This window comes from Anabrus simplex, chromosome 2 (genome assembly GCF_040414725.1).
Source record: "Anabrus simplex isolate iqAnaSimp1 chromosome 2, ASM4041472v1, whole genome shotgun sequence".
In the NCBI taxonomy this organism is placed as follows: Eukaryota; Metazoa; Arthropoda; class Insecta; order Orthoptera; family Tettigoniidae; genus Anabrus; species Anabrus simplex.
Window position 1 is genome coordinate 1,162,928,809 of NC_090266.1, and position 14,743 is coordinate 1,162,943,551.

General features: G+C 41.8%; 1 protein-coding gene across 1 annotated transcript in view; it reads right to left on the minus strand.

Annotated features, from left to right (window-relative positions):
* Positions 1-14,743, minus strand: part of LOC136863821 (cell adhesion molecule Dscam2) — a 760,504-nt gene that overhangs the window by 341,228 nt on the left and 404,533 nt on the right. The window contains exon 9 of the mRNA XM_067140158.2: positions 7,983-8,144. Within this exon, the coding sequence (XP_066996259.2) occupies positions 7,983-8,144 (162 nt within the window). The remainder of the gene's footprint in view (positions 1-7,982; positions 8,145-14,743) is intronic.

The following is a 14,743-nucleotide window of genomic DNA, read 5'->3' on the forward strand; positions in this document are numbered from 1 at the left end:
AGTTGGTTTAATAATGAATAAGAACATAGGGCAGCGGGTAAGCTACTACGACCAGCACAGTGAAAGAATTATTGTCGTCAAGATAGACACCAAACCAATGCCCACCACAATAGTGCAGGTCTATATGCCTACTAGTTCAGCGGATGATGAAGAAATCGAAAGAATATATGAGGATATAGAAGATTTAATACAATATGTAAAAAGTGACGAGAATCTAATTGTGATGGGAGACTGGAATGCAGTGGTAGGCCAAGGAAGAGAAGGTAGTACAGTAGGAGAATTTGGATTGGGCCAAAGGAACGAAAGAGGAAGTCGGCTGGTTAAATTCTGCACTGATCATAATTTAGTCCTTGCCAATACTTGGTTCAAACACCACAAACGACGGCTGTATACGTGGACGAGACCTGGAGACACTGGAAGGTATCAAATAGACTTCATTATGATTAGGCAGAGGTTCAGAAACCAGGTGTTGGATTGCAAAACTTTCCCAGGAGCAACGTGGACTCTGACCACAACCTGTTGGTCATGAAATGCCATCTGAAGTTGAAGAAATTGAAGAAAGGAAAGAATGCAAAGAGATGGGATCAAGACAAGTTGAAGGAAAAGAGTGTGAGGGATTGTTTCAAGGAACATGTTGCACAAGGACTAAATGAAAAGGCTGAAGGAAACACTATAGAAGAAGAGTGGAGAGTCATGAAAAATGAAGTCAGTAGGGCTGCTGAAAAAATGTTAGGAAGGAAGAAAAGATCAACTAAGAATCAGTGGATAACTCAGGAGATACTAGATCTGACTGATGAACGACGAAAATACAAGAATGCTAGAAATGAAGAGGACAGAAAAGAATACAGGCGATTAAAGAATCAAGTGGATAGAAAGTGCAAGGTAACTAAGGAAGAATGGCTGAAGGAGAAGTGCAAGGATGTCGAAGGTTGTATGGTTGTAGGAAAGGTAGATGCTGCATACAGGAAAATCAAGGAAACCTTTGGAGAAAGGAAATCTAGGTGTATGAATATTAAGAGCTCAGATGGACAGCCACTTCTAGGGAAAGAAGACAAAGCAGGAACATGGCAAGAGCATATCCAACAGTTGTATCAAGGTAAAGATGTAGGTAATTTGGTTCTGGAACATGAAGAGGCTGTTGATGCTGATGAAATGGGAGAGCCAATTTTGAGGTCAGAGTTTCACAGAGCTGTGAGTGACCTCAATAGGAACAAGGCACCTGGAATTGATGACATTCTCTCTGAATTACTGACTGCCTTGGGAGAAACCAGCATGGCAAGGTTATTTCATTTAGTGTGCAAGATGTATGAGACAGGAGAAATCCCATCCGATTTCCGGAAGAATGTTGTTATACCTATTCCCAAGAAAGCCGGTGCTGACGGGTGTGAAAACTACCGCACCATTAGTTTAGTATCTCATGCCTGCAAAATTTTAACCCGTATTATTTTCAGAAGAATGGAAAAACAAGTTGAAGTTGAGTTGGGAGAAGATCAATTTGGCTTCAGAAGAAATGAAGGAACACGTGAAGCAATCCTGACTTTACGTCTGATCTTAGAGGATCGAATCAAGAAGGACAAGCCCACGTACATGGCATTCGTAGATCTAGAAAAGGTATTCGATAATGTTGATTGGACCAAGCTATTTTTGATTCTGAAGATGATAGGGATCAGATACCGAGAACGGAGAATTATCTACAATCTGTATAAAAATCAGTCTGCAGTGATAAAAATCGAGGGCTTTGAAACAGAAGCAGCAATCCAGAAAGCAGTGAGGCAAGGCTGCAGTTTGTCCCCTCTCCTTTCAAATGTTTACATAGAACAGGCAGTAAAGGAAAACAAAGAGAAATTTGGAAAGGGAATCACAGTCCAAAGAGAGGAAATCAAAACCTTGAGATTTGCCGATGATATTGTTATTTTATCTGAGACTGCAGAGGATCTCGAGAAATTGCTGAATGGTATGGATGAAGTCTTGGGTAAGGAGTACAAGATGAAAATAAATAAGTCCAAAACAAAAGTAATGGAGTGCAGTCGAACGAAGGGAGGTGATGTAGGAAATATTAGATTAGGAAATGAAGTCTTAAAGGAAGTAGATGAATATTGTTACGTGGGTAGTAAAATAACTACCGATGGCAGAAGTAAGGAGGACATAAAATACAGACTAGCACAAGCAAGGAAGAGCTTTCTTAAGAAAAGAAATTTGTTCACTTCAAACATTGATATCGGAATTAGAAAGATGTTTCTGAAGACTTTCATGTGGAGCGTGGCATTGTATGGAAGTGAAACATGGACGATAACTAGCTCAGAAAGAAAGAGAATAGAAGCTTTTGAAATGTGGTGTTACAGAAGAATGCTGAAGGTGAGATGGATAGATCGAATCACGAATGAAGAGATACTGAATCGAATTGGTGAGAGGAGATCGATTTGGCTAAATTTGACGAGAAGAAGAGATAGAATGACAGGACACATCTTAAGACACCCGGGACTTGTTCAGTTGGTTTTTGAAGGAAGTGTAGGTGGTAAGAACGGTAGGGGTAGACCAAGGTATGAATATGACAAGCGGATTACAGCCGATGTAGGATGCAATAGTTACGTAGAAATGAAAAGGTTGGCACAGTATAGGGTGGCATGGAGGTCTGCATCAAACCAGTCTATGGACTGATGACTCAAACAACAACACGTTGATGAACGTTTCAATGACTTCGGTCAACAGGTGACGTGATACCACTCACTTCGTTACCTTGTGTCCAGTCACGTACCGGACAGTATCGTGCACCTGGAATGTTGAATAGTCGTGCTTCAAAGATGGTTACATCTCCCTGCTGTGCAATTACAGCCGTTTGAGAGAGGTTGCGTCGAGGGATTTGGTGAGGTGAGATGAATATTTATCAACGAGTTGCTGCACGTGTTGGCCATGATGCATCCGTAGTGTGGCGATGTTATCAACAGCGATCAGTTGAGCAGGCCCTCGCCCGTAGATCAGGTTCGGGACAACCACGTACTATAGACGTATTATAAGGGCATTACTGGTAAACCGTAAGTGTGCACATGTACCATTGGGAAAAGTGTACTTGTAGTACGACTACGAGCACGTATGCCTTTGGCTTAGATTGTTCCTTTATTACAGCACCATCGCGCACAACTCCTGTGGAATCGACCGAGGATGTATGGAGAATGGAATTGTGCTCTCCCGTTATGCAAGTGATGTCGACCTGGTGAGCGTCATTTTCCAGAGTGTATTCACCTCCCGACGTAAGGGCCATATTTATCGCATCGTGGAGTGATACCCAATATGCAATAATTCATATTCAACTTTGGTGTTTGTGGAGGATCCGTTGAACAGGAGTATTGATCCACCATCCTGCCACCATTTCTGCAACAGGAAGGTGATGTCTTGTTTCAACAGGATAATGATCTTTCACATACTGCTGTCACTGCGCGATGTGATCTCCGTGGTGTTCGACAACTGCCGTTGTCAGCACGATCGCTAGATATCTCTATCTCTCTCTCATTGAACATATTTGGGACATGATAAGACGATATCTGACCCATTCTGCACGGCGAGCTACTAACCTTGAAGAATTACGCTAACAGGTGCAAGAGGCTTGGGGGAACTATACAATAGGATTTTATTCGTCGGCTGTACGATCATCTATATGCAAGCCTGTGGTGCTGCTAAATGTTGGTGGTGGTGATTATTGTTTCCAGAGGAAGTGCAACTGGACACCTATCCTCTATGTGGCTGCAAGAGAGGGATTCACTGTATGTTGATGAGGTGCAAAGCACCTTTAGTACTTGGAATCTATTGCTTCATTTGGTCTGTACTCTTCATCATGTAATGTCATCAAGCTCCGCATTGAGTGATAAATAATATGACACTCTGCTAAGAAACAACGTGCTAAAATTAATATCTAGCACATTACAGAATGAAATCATTGTTTACTGTGACACATACACAGAAGCCTTTTTTAAAGTGCTGGTGGACGTAGCACAATATCGAAATACACAGTTCACTTTATTGCCTGAGTGTAGCATAATGTTCACCAGTTCGCGGTGAACATGATGTAAAGTAAGAGTAGTGACTTCTCACTAGTAATATACTTTACATTGTATGAAGAAAGTTGCTTAGCTACTTAGTACTACTTGCGTGGACTAAAGATATTTAATGAACGTTCTACTTTGTAGATGTTGCTTTGAGCCCATTATCATTCCATGCGGAAAATTTCTTTTCACTTCTTACGGACAACTCCACGATTCTACCTCTCTGGAGTAGAATTAAGTAGGTTTACAAATATAACGTTATTTGTCCTGCAATCTCAAAGGCGTTGGGAATTTACCTCAAGGTATGATTCATAGTAAACAGAAATGGGCGCCATTTCAAGTGAGTGTCTGTTGGTAGATCGTATCTTTTTCCTTTAATGAAATATTCTGATGACAATGTAAACATAAGAAGTGGTTCGAGGAGTCAATGAGTTCAGTAACTGTATATAAAGACCTGCTGTAGAAACACAGTTTACCCTGATGGTGAGTGTACTGCAACATTGGATTTAATACGTACAATGTATTTTAAAATCAACCTTTCACAGACTAATATCTGACAGATGCAATGTACCAGAATTTATATTTTCATGATGATTTTGATGATTATATTCAACATTTAAAACATGATAATTTAAATCAAGCTTATTTCACGGAAGTTATAATTATTTTCCTAATGAAATGCTCAAACCTGAAAGTGCTTCCTGGAATGTGAAAATATAGTGAAACAATAGAACCTATGTGAATTATTCAGGGAGATATCAATGAAAATAGAAATATATTACTCACTTTAACTTCAAAATGTCCTTCCTGATGCTGCAGTTGTAAAATGTTTACTCGTATGTGGCATGAGTAACCTACTGTAGTTTGCAAGGAGAACGTTATTTCGTTAACCGAATTACAGAACGTCGTTCGAGATCTCTGGGGACGATTCTTGAAGGATATAGTGTCTCCACCTACAATCATGCTCAATTGAAAACCCAGAATTTCTAGCTATAGCCCGATAACGTAATTTCCATCACAGCAGAATTTTTCGCAGAGCTAGCATGTCTATCTTCTCCAACTCCTCCTGTCAGGCTTTCCAGAGGCCATTGATAGTGTGTTGACGTCTATTTCCTAAGGCTCTTTTTAGGAGTCCAAATGCACAGAAGGCCATTGGTGACCCATTGGGTGCCTTTACCGGAATGTCAGTAAAATGAATTATCTGTGTTGCTGACAGTATGTAGAATACCCCTTCACACTATTAGCGACACGGTGAATGGTTAACTTGCCATTGTAGCAGTATCCAGTGATGATCATGAAGCCCCTTGGAAACATTTCCCCGCATTCTTTATACAATATTTGACTTGTTGTCTCTAGGGCGGTAGAAAATCGAGCGGGGTTTGTTGCAATCACTAAGGTACACATATGCTTCGTCTAATGTCACCACATCTCTCCATCTGTCCCCCTGCCAGATAGCCCTCATGCATCTTTCTTGCGTTAGTGCGACGCTCCGAAATGTGACGACGCATCAGCTTATGCCGCTTTTCTAATTGCAGGTCCTTGTTGATCAAGGCGTTAGCTGCTGAAATGGACAACCCCAACTTACGTGCGATTGTCCTTTGCGGGGCAGATTTATCACCTGAGACAAGGGCCTTCACTTTCCTCACCACTTCTGATGTACGTAGATTTGCCTCTTTTTTTCCCTTCTGGAATTAATTGCAGTCAGCCTTGGCCTTTTTTTATTCAATACAACACTGATCCCATTCTTTGATATCAAGAAAGCACACTTCTTGCACATTCGTTGGATTGCAGAATATGGTACCTATGTTTAGCATCGGAGCCTCCGAGGCTTAGGCGGCAGAGCGCCGGCCTCTCACCGCTAGGTTCCGTGGTTCAAATCCCTGTCACTACATGTGAGGTTTGTGCCGGACAAAGCGGAGGCAGGCCAGGTTTTTCTCCGGGTACTCTGGTTTCCCTGTCATATTTCATTCCAGCAACACTCTCCAATATCATTTCATTTCTTCTGTCATTCATTAATCATTGCCCAGAGGAGTGCGACAGGCTTCGGCAGCCGCCACAATTCCTATTCTCGCCGCTAGATGGGGCTTCATTCATTCCATTCCTGGCCCGGTCGAATGACTGGAAACAGGCTGTGGATTTTCATTTCATTTAGCATCGGAAAGGGCTGTTATGTAGCTCTCTCAATAAGGGACAATCTGCTTCGGTATCGTTGCAAATGTCACGAAACTCAACATACACGTTCTCAGTATTAATGTGAATCATCACTCCGCGTTTTGACAAGCTCAAGTTGATAACAGCGCCATCAACGACCTTCAGACTCGTCACCAGATATCCCGAATGACCTTCTGGATCAAATCTTCGCTCACTTCTCAGATTGATAATACTATACGGAAAATATAGTTGAACAGGGTTCAGAATGAATCATTCATTAGCTAGAGGTAACAGATATCAAAAGAGAGTTACTGATTGTGAGGCTCCAAAGGTGGAATCATTTGGAAACTTGGCTTTCTAATGTGGATGTCATTGTTTCAAAGTTTGTGTTATAGTATATTCCTATATATATCTATGGTCATGTAAGCGCATGACTCTAAAGATACAACTTTGTATTCCCTTCGGAAATAAGGTATTAATAACCAGCTTCCTCGAGCTAATTCTAAAACACATTTTCCCTAAAACATGCTACTTACATCATAGCTGGCAATGTTTATGACTTCCAAAGTGAACGAGCTAATTGTATCTGTGTCTTGGGAAAATAGCCAGTAGAATCTGTCAAATGAAATGGTTGAACACAGTATTAAGGTGATATCTCAGAAGTCTGTACTTGGCTACTTTATAAAAATTTGAATTCAATTTAAGGAAGGCAATCGTAGGAAATAAGCGAAATCCAAGTTCAGAAGCAGAGGAAACATTGAAAGACGATTGTTAGATTGTGTATAAATGATTTCGAGAGAAAAGGTAGAAGGAGTCGGGTGTTGGCTATTAACTAATGATTGTGGAAGTACTTAATTCTACTTTTTCGCAGAGATTTCTCCTCTGAACGCTGAAAGGTATAAGAATGCACAAGGTAAATGTATGTATGTATGTATGTAATGCTCTTTGGTCAATGTTATGTTAAGGTCCACGATACAAGGAATCTCCTCGATAGAAAACCTTTCGTGCTGAAGATCTGATTAAAATGTCGTCAGTACATGAGAGAGACGTTGCTTATTTAAATACAGGTAAACTGGGGAAATAAACGAAGGTTGCAGAGTGGTATGGCAACTACTGCATATTGTGTGAGTGATCAGACACGAGAGAAAACAAATGATTTAGTAATAACTGTGAAGTTTTATGGAATCATGGAATGAAAATCCACGGCTTTATTGAATGAAGGTCACCTAGAAATTATGTAGAAAGGCAGAAAAATTGCTAATTTACGTGTAATAGAAATAAACCCTTTCCGTGCAAAGGTAAGGTGCATATAAAATTGTAAGGGAATGAAGCTGTATGACTAGTCACAATATTCTCTACCAAAATCATCCGCTGAAGGACGAAGGAATCAATTTAGGACAAAATGTTGTCCACATTGTTATTCCAATTTCTAACGATTAGACTTAAGCGAAGATTTTAAACATCAGTACGCAAAATAATGCACAATACTGACAGTGTATTTAAAAATGTACTATATACAGATTTTTATTCTTACACGCTAAATAGTGTCCGCTGTGGGCAACGAGCTGTGGTAAGATTGAGCTTCATGGTATACCTCCTATGTACATCACATTGATTCATTTCACTCAGGGGAAATTTGAAGGTTGTTTTCATGTACCCTAGTATCTGATTTTATTCAAAAGACAATTTATAAATGCTTCTTAATCCATAGAAAATATGCCACAGATCAATGTTTGAGCGGACAGTGTATGTCTGTGTTACTTCCTGGTCACCATTAACAACAACAAAACGTACCCGTTACGTTCACCTGTGCAGTTCCGTTGGAGGAACGCCCCTGCTTGTTACTGGCAACACACTGGTATGAACCATCATCTTCTCCAGACTGAACCTTCTCGATCACTAGTGTCCCGTTGGGAAATACCACATGGCGAGTATTGATGGGAAGAGGCCGGGAACCTGAAAAAGAAACACCACTGATCTTAAATGTATCGACTGGCATGAAAATGTTCGACCATAAAAGCTATGAAATATCTACAAAATCACGTCATTTATTCTTAAGCGTTCGCAACAAATTCCATATCCCTTAAGCTTCATATGAAAGCCATTATGTAAATAATGTTATGCATTTGTAGAAATTATGTTGGTAGATTCTTAAAAAAAAGACAAGGCTGACCAATTCCAGTACAATCTCACGTTTATTAATGAGTTTTGTCACAACTTCCTTTATGTCGCACCGACACAGATAGGTCTTAATGGCGACGATGGGAGAGGAAAGCGCTAGGAGTTGTAAGGAATCGGTCGTGGCCTTAATGAAGGTACAGCCTCAGCAATTGCTGGTGTGAAAATGGGAAACCACGGACAACCATCTTCAGGGCTGCCCACAGTGGGGTTCGAACCCACTATGCAAGCTCACAGCTGCGCGCCCCTAACCGCACGGCCAACTCGCCCGGTAAAAATGAGTTTTGTGCGGAATAAGTACTTACGCAGAATTTCAATAATAATGGCGCGTGGTCTCCGAAGAGGCTTTGTGCAGGTCTTTCGAGTTGACACCGTATAGGCAACCTGCGCATCTGTGAGGATGGGGCCCTACCTAGGATAAATTCTAATGATAAAGACGGCGCACATACCAAGTCCTCGAGGCATTGGAATTAACCAATGAATGTTAAACTCCCCGACCCGACCGGGAATCGAACGTGGTACCCTCTGGACAAAAGGCCAGGACGCTAACCATTTAGTCAAGGAGCCATACCGATTTTTTCCATTTACTTCATGTTGCAACGACACAGATAAGTCTTATGGCAACGATGGCACAGGAAAAGGCTATGAATGGGATGGAATCGACCGAGGCATTGATTAAGGTACAGTCCCATCATTTGCTGTGTGTGGAAATGGGAAACCACGGAAAAACATCTTCAGGGCCGTCGACAGAGGGATTCGAACTCATTGTTTCTCGAATGCTATGTGACGCGAACTGCGCGGTCACTCGCTCGGTAATGGGTAGAGCTTTTTGTACGAAAAATAAAGAGGCCTTCTGAGCGAGGATGACTGTTTCAAGTTAGATCTGAAAAGAAGTTTAAATAATGAAGCCTCACTAAGCTATAACGAATGAATCGCACAGGAAAAATGACTTTGTTCATGCACAAATCAGTTCATCAAAAAGGCCTGAGGATGATTTATTAATACACAGATGCGATTGGGAAAACTTCGGGCTGTGTGGCTTGGATGGTAGAGCACTGGCCTTCTGAGCCCAAGGTGGCGGGATCGATCACGACCTAGCCCAGTGATATTTGGAGGTGCTCAAATGAGCCAGCCTCATATCGATAAATTTATTGGCATACAAAATCACTCCTCTGGGGCAAAATTCCAGTACCTCAGCATCTCCGAAAACGAAACGTAGGTATTGAGACGTAAGAACAATAACATTATTACTGACCAGGAAACAATTTTACAAATGAGGGCATTTTTGAAAAGAGCCTACATCAATTGAAACTCGAACAGTGCTGTCTAGTTTATCCACAAGTTGTAAAAGAGGAAGACTATTTTTCTGTGTAATTTATGCAGTGTGCTTTATGTGAAAGTTGTTTCTGCCTCGGTTATTGCTTTACCTACATACATTCTGTATCTAATATGCTATGTTTTTACACAATTTTGCATTCGTGTATATACAATTTCGTATCACATAGATGCAACTTTTGTGTAGGTAAACCGTAGCATTATATTATTTTAAACTTTACTTCCGCCCTTCAAAAATGACATCTACGAGCTTGAAAACAAATATACTCTAATTGTTTTTGGTTGGACAAGTCGTGGTTATGCCGTCTATTTCCGAATAGCGTCCCTTCATTTTGTGAAAAAATATTTTTATTAGTAAGAAGTGCCTCTTAGACTTAAGAGCTAATCTTTTTATTTACCTGTCAGGAGCCTACTACTTCAACATAGAAAAATACTTTTGAAAATTACAAATAAAAACCCGAAAGTAGCCAGAAAACAATGTTTTGACCAAGTTGAAAATCAGATGTTCTTTGCCCAAAAGCGAGGTACTTCTAGGACGTTCTTGCTGGTAAGCATCAAATCCTGCTCGAAACACGAGAATAGACAGAAGGCACTGACACATATGAATCCCCACGGACACACCTACTATTATCAGTGAAACCCCATTGCCTATGTGAAGACTTAGATCTTCCGACTCCAATTAGTAGGTGCTGTGATCTCCACACATCCCAGTTCCTGTTGAGGCCAGCCGGAAGTTGTTCTGTCGGCACTATCCGGACTTCATACTTAGTTTTCCGCAAGGAAAGCCAAGCTTTATCTGGAGATTTTTCCAATAAATTTGAAATATCGGAGCAATTCTTTCTAAATATTAACCTGAACGTCGCACCGACACAGATAGGTTTTATGGCGACGATGGGACAGGAAAGGGCTTGGAGTGGGAAGGAAGCGGTCGTGGCCTTAATTAAGGTACAGCCCCAGCATTTGCCTGTAGTGAAAATGGGAAACCACGAAAAACCATTTTCAGGGCTGCCGACAGTGGGGTTCGAACCTACTATCTCCCGAATACTAGATACTGGCCGCACTTAAGCGACTGCAGCTATCGAGCTCTGTTTTCTGTATACTATGGTGATTCTCTTAGAAGGGAAGTTCCGCCACGGCGACAGTGTCAGTCAGATTACATTTACATGGATTACCTTTCATAAGACAAGCATGGAGAAATGGCATTACGTCCTTTTATATTTTTGGCTGGGGGGAGAGTAAAACTTTTTTTTTTGCAAGTTGCTGTACGTCGCTCCGACACAGGTAGGTCTTATGGCGACCATGGGGCAGGAAATGGCTAGGCGTGGGAAGGAAGTGTCCGTGGCCTCAATTAAGGTACAGCCCCAACATTTGCTTGGTGTGAAAATGAAAAACCATGAAAACCCATCTTCAGGGCTGCCGACAGTGGGGTTCGAACCCACTATCTCCCGAGTACTGCATACTGGCCGCACTTAAGTGACTGCAGCTATCGAGCTCGGTGATAAAACTTTAAACTACCACAATGGCTAGTGGATCTCTTCATCTTATCTACCGTTATTCAACGTTAAGAGTGGATGTTAAATAGGAAATATAGGTACATAACATTTAACTATTCGTACAATTACACTTAGGGGGACGGGCAGCAATGTTTGTGTCTTACCACTTGTGTAACATGGACACTAACTGAATGATAACATATTCCCTATTAAGTTAGGGGCTGCCTGGCCGAGGCGGTAAGGGCGTGCTCGGTTCGTCCGGACGGACGTGGGTTCGAATCCCCGTCAGGAAGTCGTAAAATTGAAGAAACGAGATTTCCACTTCCGGAGATGCGCATGGCCCTGAGGTTCACTCAGCCTACACCAAAAATGAGTACCATGTTAATTCCTTGGGGCAACGGCGGGCGGGCGTAGAGTTAACCACTCAACCCCATCAAGTGCCGAGGTTAACAATGGTGGAAGTCTTTACCTTCCACTCCTCCAAGGGCCTTCATGGTCTGTACGGAGATGACTTTGCTTTGATTTTTACTTGCTATTAAGTTACCTGAATCATCTCCTTACTCACAAAAACAAATGTCTTAAGAAACATTCTGATGGATTAATCTGTTGAAATTTCCAATATGTCCGCCTCTGTGGTGTAGTGGTTAGCGTGATTAGCTGCCACTCCTGGAGGCCCGGGTTCGATTCCCGGCTCTGCCACGAAATTTGAAAAGTGGTACGAGGGCTGAAACAGGGTCCGCTCAGCCTCGGGAAGTCAACTGAGTAGAGGTGGGTTCGATTCCCACCTCAACCATCCTCGAAGTTGTTTTCCGTGGTTTCCCACTTCTCCTCCAGGCAAATGCCGAGATGGTACCTAACTTAAGGCCACGGCCGCTTCCTTCCCTCTTCCTTGCCTGTCCCTTCCAATCTTCCCATCCCTCCATAAGGCCTCTGTGCCGCATAGCAGGTGAGGCCGCCTGGGCGAGGTACTGGTCATTCTCCCCAGTTGTATCCTCCGACCCAAAGTCTGAAACTTCAGGATACTTCCCTTGAGGCAGTAGAGGTGTGATCCTTCGCTGAGTCCGAGGGATAAACCGACCCTGGAAGGTAAACAGATTAAGAAGAAAAATAAGAAATTTCCAGTATAACAGAAAATAGGATGGCGATGGTGAACAATAGCAAAATGGCTACCATACGCCAAGGAATGCTAAAAGCTGACTGAAATAACAGGCGTTCAACGCTTTTTCAAGATCTGATAGGTAATTACCGGAAAGTAGTAACGCTATGAGAAATAAACACACGGCAGGACGTCCTGCCCCCTGTTTCCCTGTAATAGAATGCCTTTGAAAGTAAAGCAGAGGTATCTTCAGTCATATTCTATCGTAAATTTAAATATATTTCGATATTTCCAATAAAACATCATTTCCCTTCCAAGCAATAATCAAAACTAAATCTAAATACGGTGCCATTTTTTAGACAATTTTTGAAGTAATATTCACAGGCTAGATGAGACTGGTTGAACATAGAAATTCAACGGCTGATACAAGAAGAGTGCATCTTTCCTTAGAGACTACAATCAAGATCAAATAAATCCAATCCTCATTCTATTTACATGACTGGACCAGGGAAATTTCTTAGTTTGTCAAAATTACTTAAAATAAATAGGGGCTGCCTGGCCGAGGCGGTAAAGGCGTGCTCGGTTCGCCCGGAAGGACGTGGGTTCGAATCCCCGTCAGGAAGTCGTAACATTTAAGAAACGAGATTTCCACTTCCGGAGGTGCATATTGCCCTAAGGTTCACTTAGCCTACACCAAAAATGAGTACCAGGTTAATTCCTGGGGGCAAAGGCGCTAGGCATAGAGTTAACCACTCCACCCCATCACGTGCCGAGGTTAACAATGGTGGAAGCCTTTACCTTCCACTCCTCCAAGGGCCTTCATCGCCTGTACGGAGGTGACTTTGCTTTACTTTGCTTTGTTTTTACTTAAAATAAAAAAATGAGAAAATCTGGAAAAGGAAACATTTAGTAACAATGATTATACCTGAAAATATATGTAATTTATTTAAAAACAGAATGGCATGTTTCGCTCTTGAAGGAACATCGTCAGATTCTCTAAAATCACACTTTAAATTCTGTTTTATTTTATGAATTGATAAATATTATGAACAAGTGTTAAAGCATGTTTATTGATGTCTGTGCACAATTTCCTAATATGCTGAAGTGTTTGAAATTATCTTAATGATGTATTCCTTCTGTGATTCCTCTCTCCTCATTACTGTAGTCCAACTACGACCGTGACGTCATGCGAGCTGTTTACCGGGAACGTCCAACGCCACCTAGGCGGTGTTGGAACGTCCCGTTATGCCATGCTCCAGTGACATCATAGGATTCCGCGGAACTGCACTCGTAGTCTTATTATTATAATTATTTTCGTATTTTAAATTGTTCTTGAGAGATTTAGGGGGATCTTTAATTAGCATAAGTGAATTAGTAAATTATATGTTTCAATGTTGTTTGGACTGTTGTGCTTTACTGATATGTGATTTAATTTGTCAGAGTGAATAGTGATGTATTTACTATAATAATAATAATAATAATAATAATAATAATAATAATAATAATAATAATAATAATGTTACTTGTTTAACGTTCTTTGAACTGCTATAGATTTATATGAGACTAATGTGTTTGGAATATTGATCAAAAAGAAAGGAAGATCCTTTCATAGTGTCAGTAACTATCTTGCCATGGGTCTCTTACATTAAAAAAAGGAACAACCCCCATGGTTGAACAGCCCTCTGCCATCCTAGGGGACCTGGGTTCGATTCCAAGTACTGCCAGAAATTTAAGAATGGCAGGAGGGCTGGTATGTGGTTGGAATGGTACATTCAGCTCACCTCCATTGGGGTTGTGCCTGAAAAAAGCTGCACCACCTCGGGATGACGACACGAGTTTATTCTAACAGCTCTGAAGAGCCATGGCCTACCAAGCGACCGCTGCTCAGTTCGAGGGCTTGCAGATTATGAGGTGTCTTGTGGTCGGCACGACGAATTATCTTGGCTGTTATTCTTGGCCGCCATCTCACTGTCAGCTAGCTCCTCAATTGTAATCACGTAGATGGAGTGGAACACGAACCAGCCCTCATATCCATGTACAAGTCCTTGACCTGGCCGGGAATCGAACCTGGGGCCTCCTGGTAGGAGGCAGGCACGCTGCTCCCACACCGCCGGGCCGGCTCTCATACATTAAGGTTTTTTAAATGCACCCGTCTGCGACAGTATTCGATTCTGTAATTTCGAACCTGAATTTTTCTTTCAGTAATCCACTTAATATAAGGGGGAAAAAAGTTTCCGTTCGACGGCCGTACTGTCCTGAATCGGGATGCCAATTAGCCAAAATCACCGTGAGCAATGAGGCACTCATCCTACAGACGCCTCAGGTTGAAGATCCCCGTGTGTCCGGCTGCGTGAAGAAGTCCGCTGCACATCCTCGTCCGACAGGAAGCGTCGACCCTTCACGGCCTTTTTTAAGGGGACCGAAGGAGTGATAATCGCATGGGGATTGTTGTT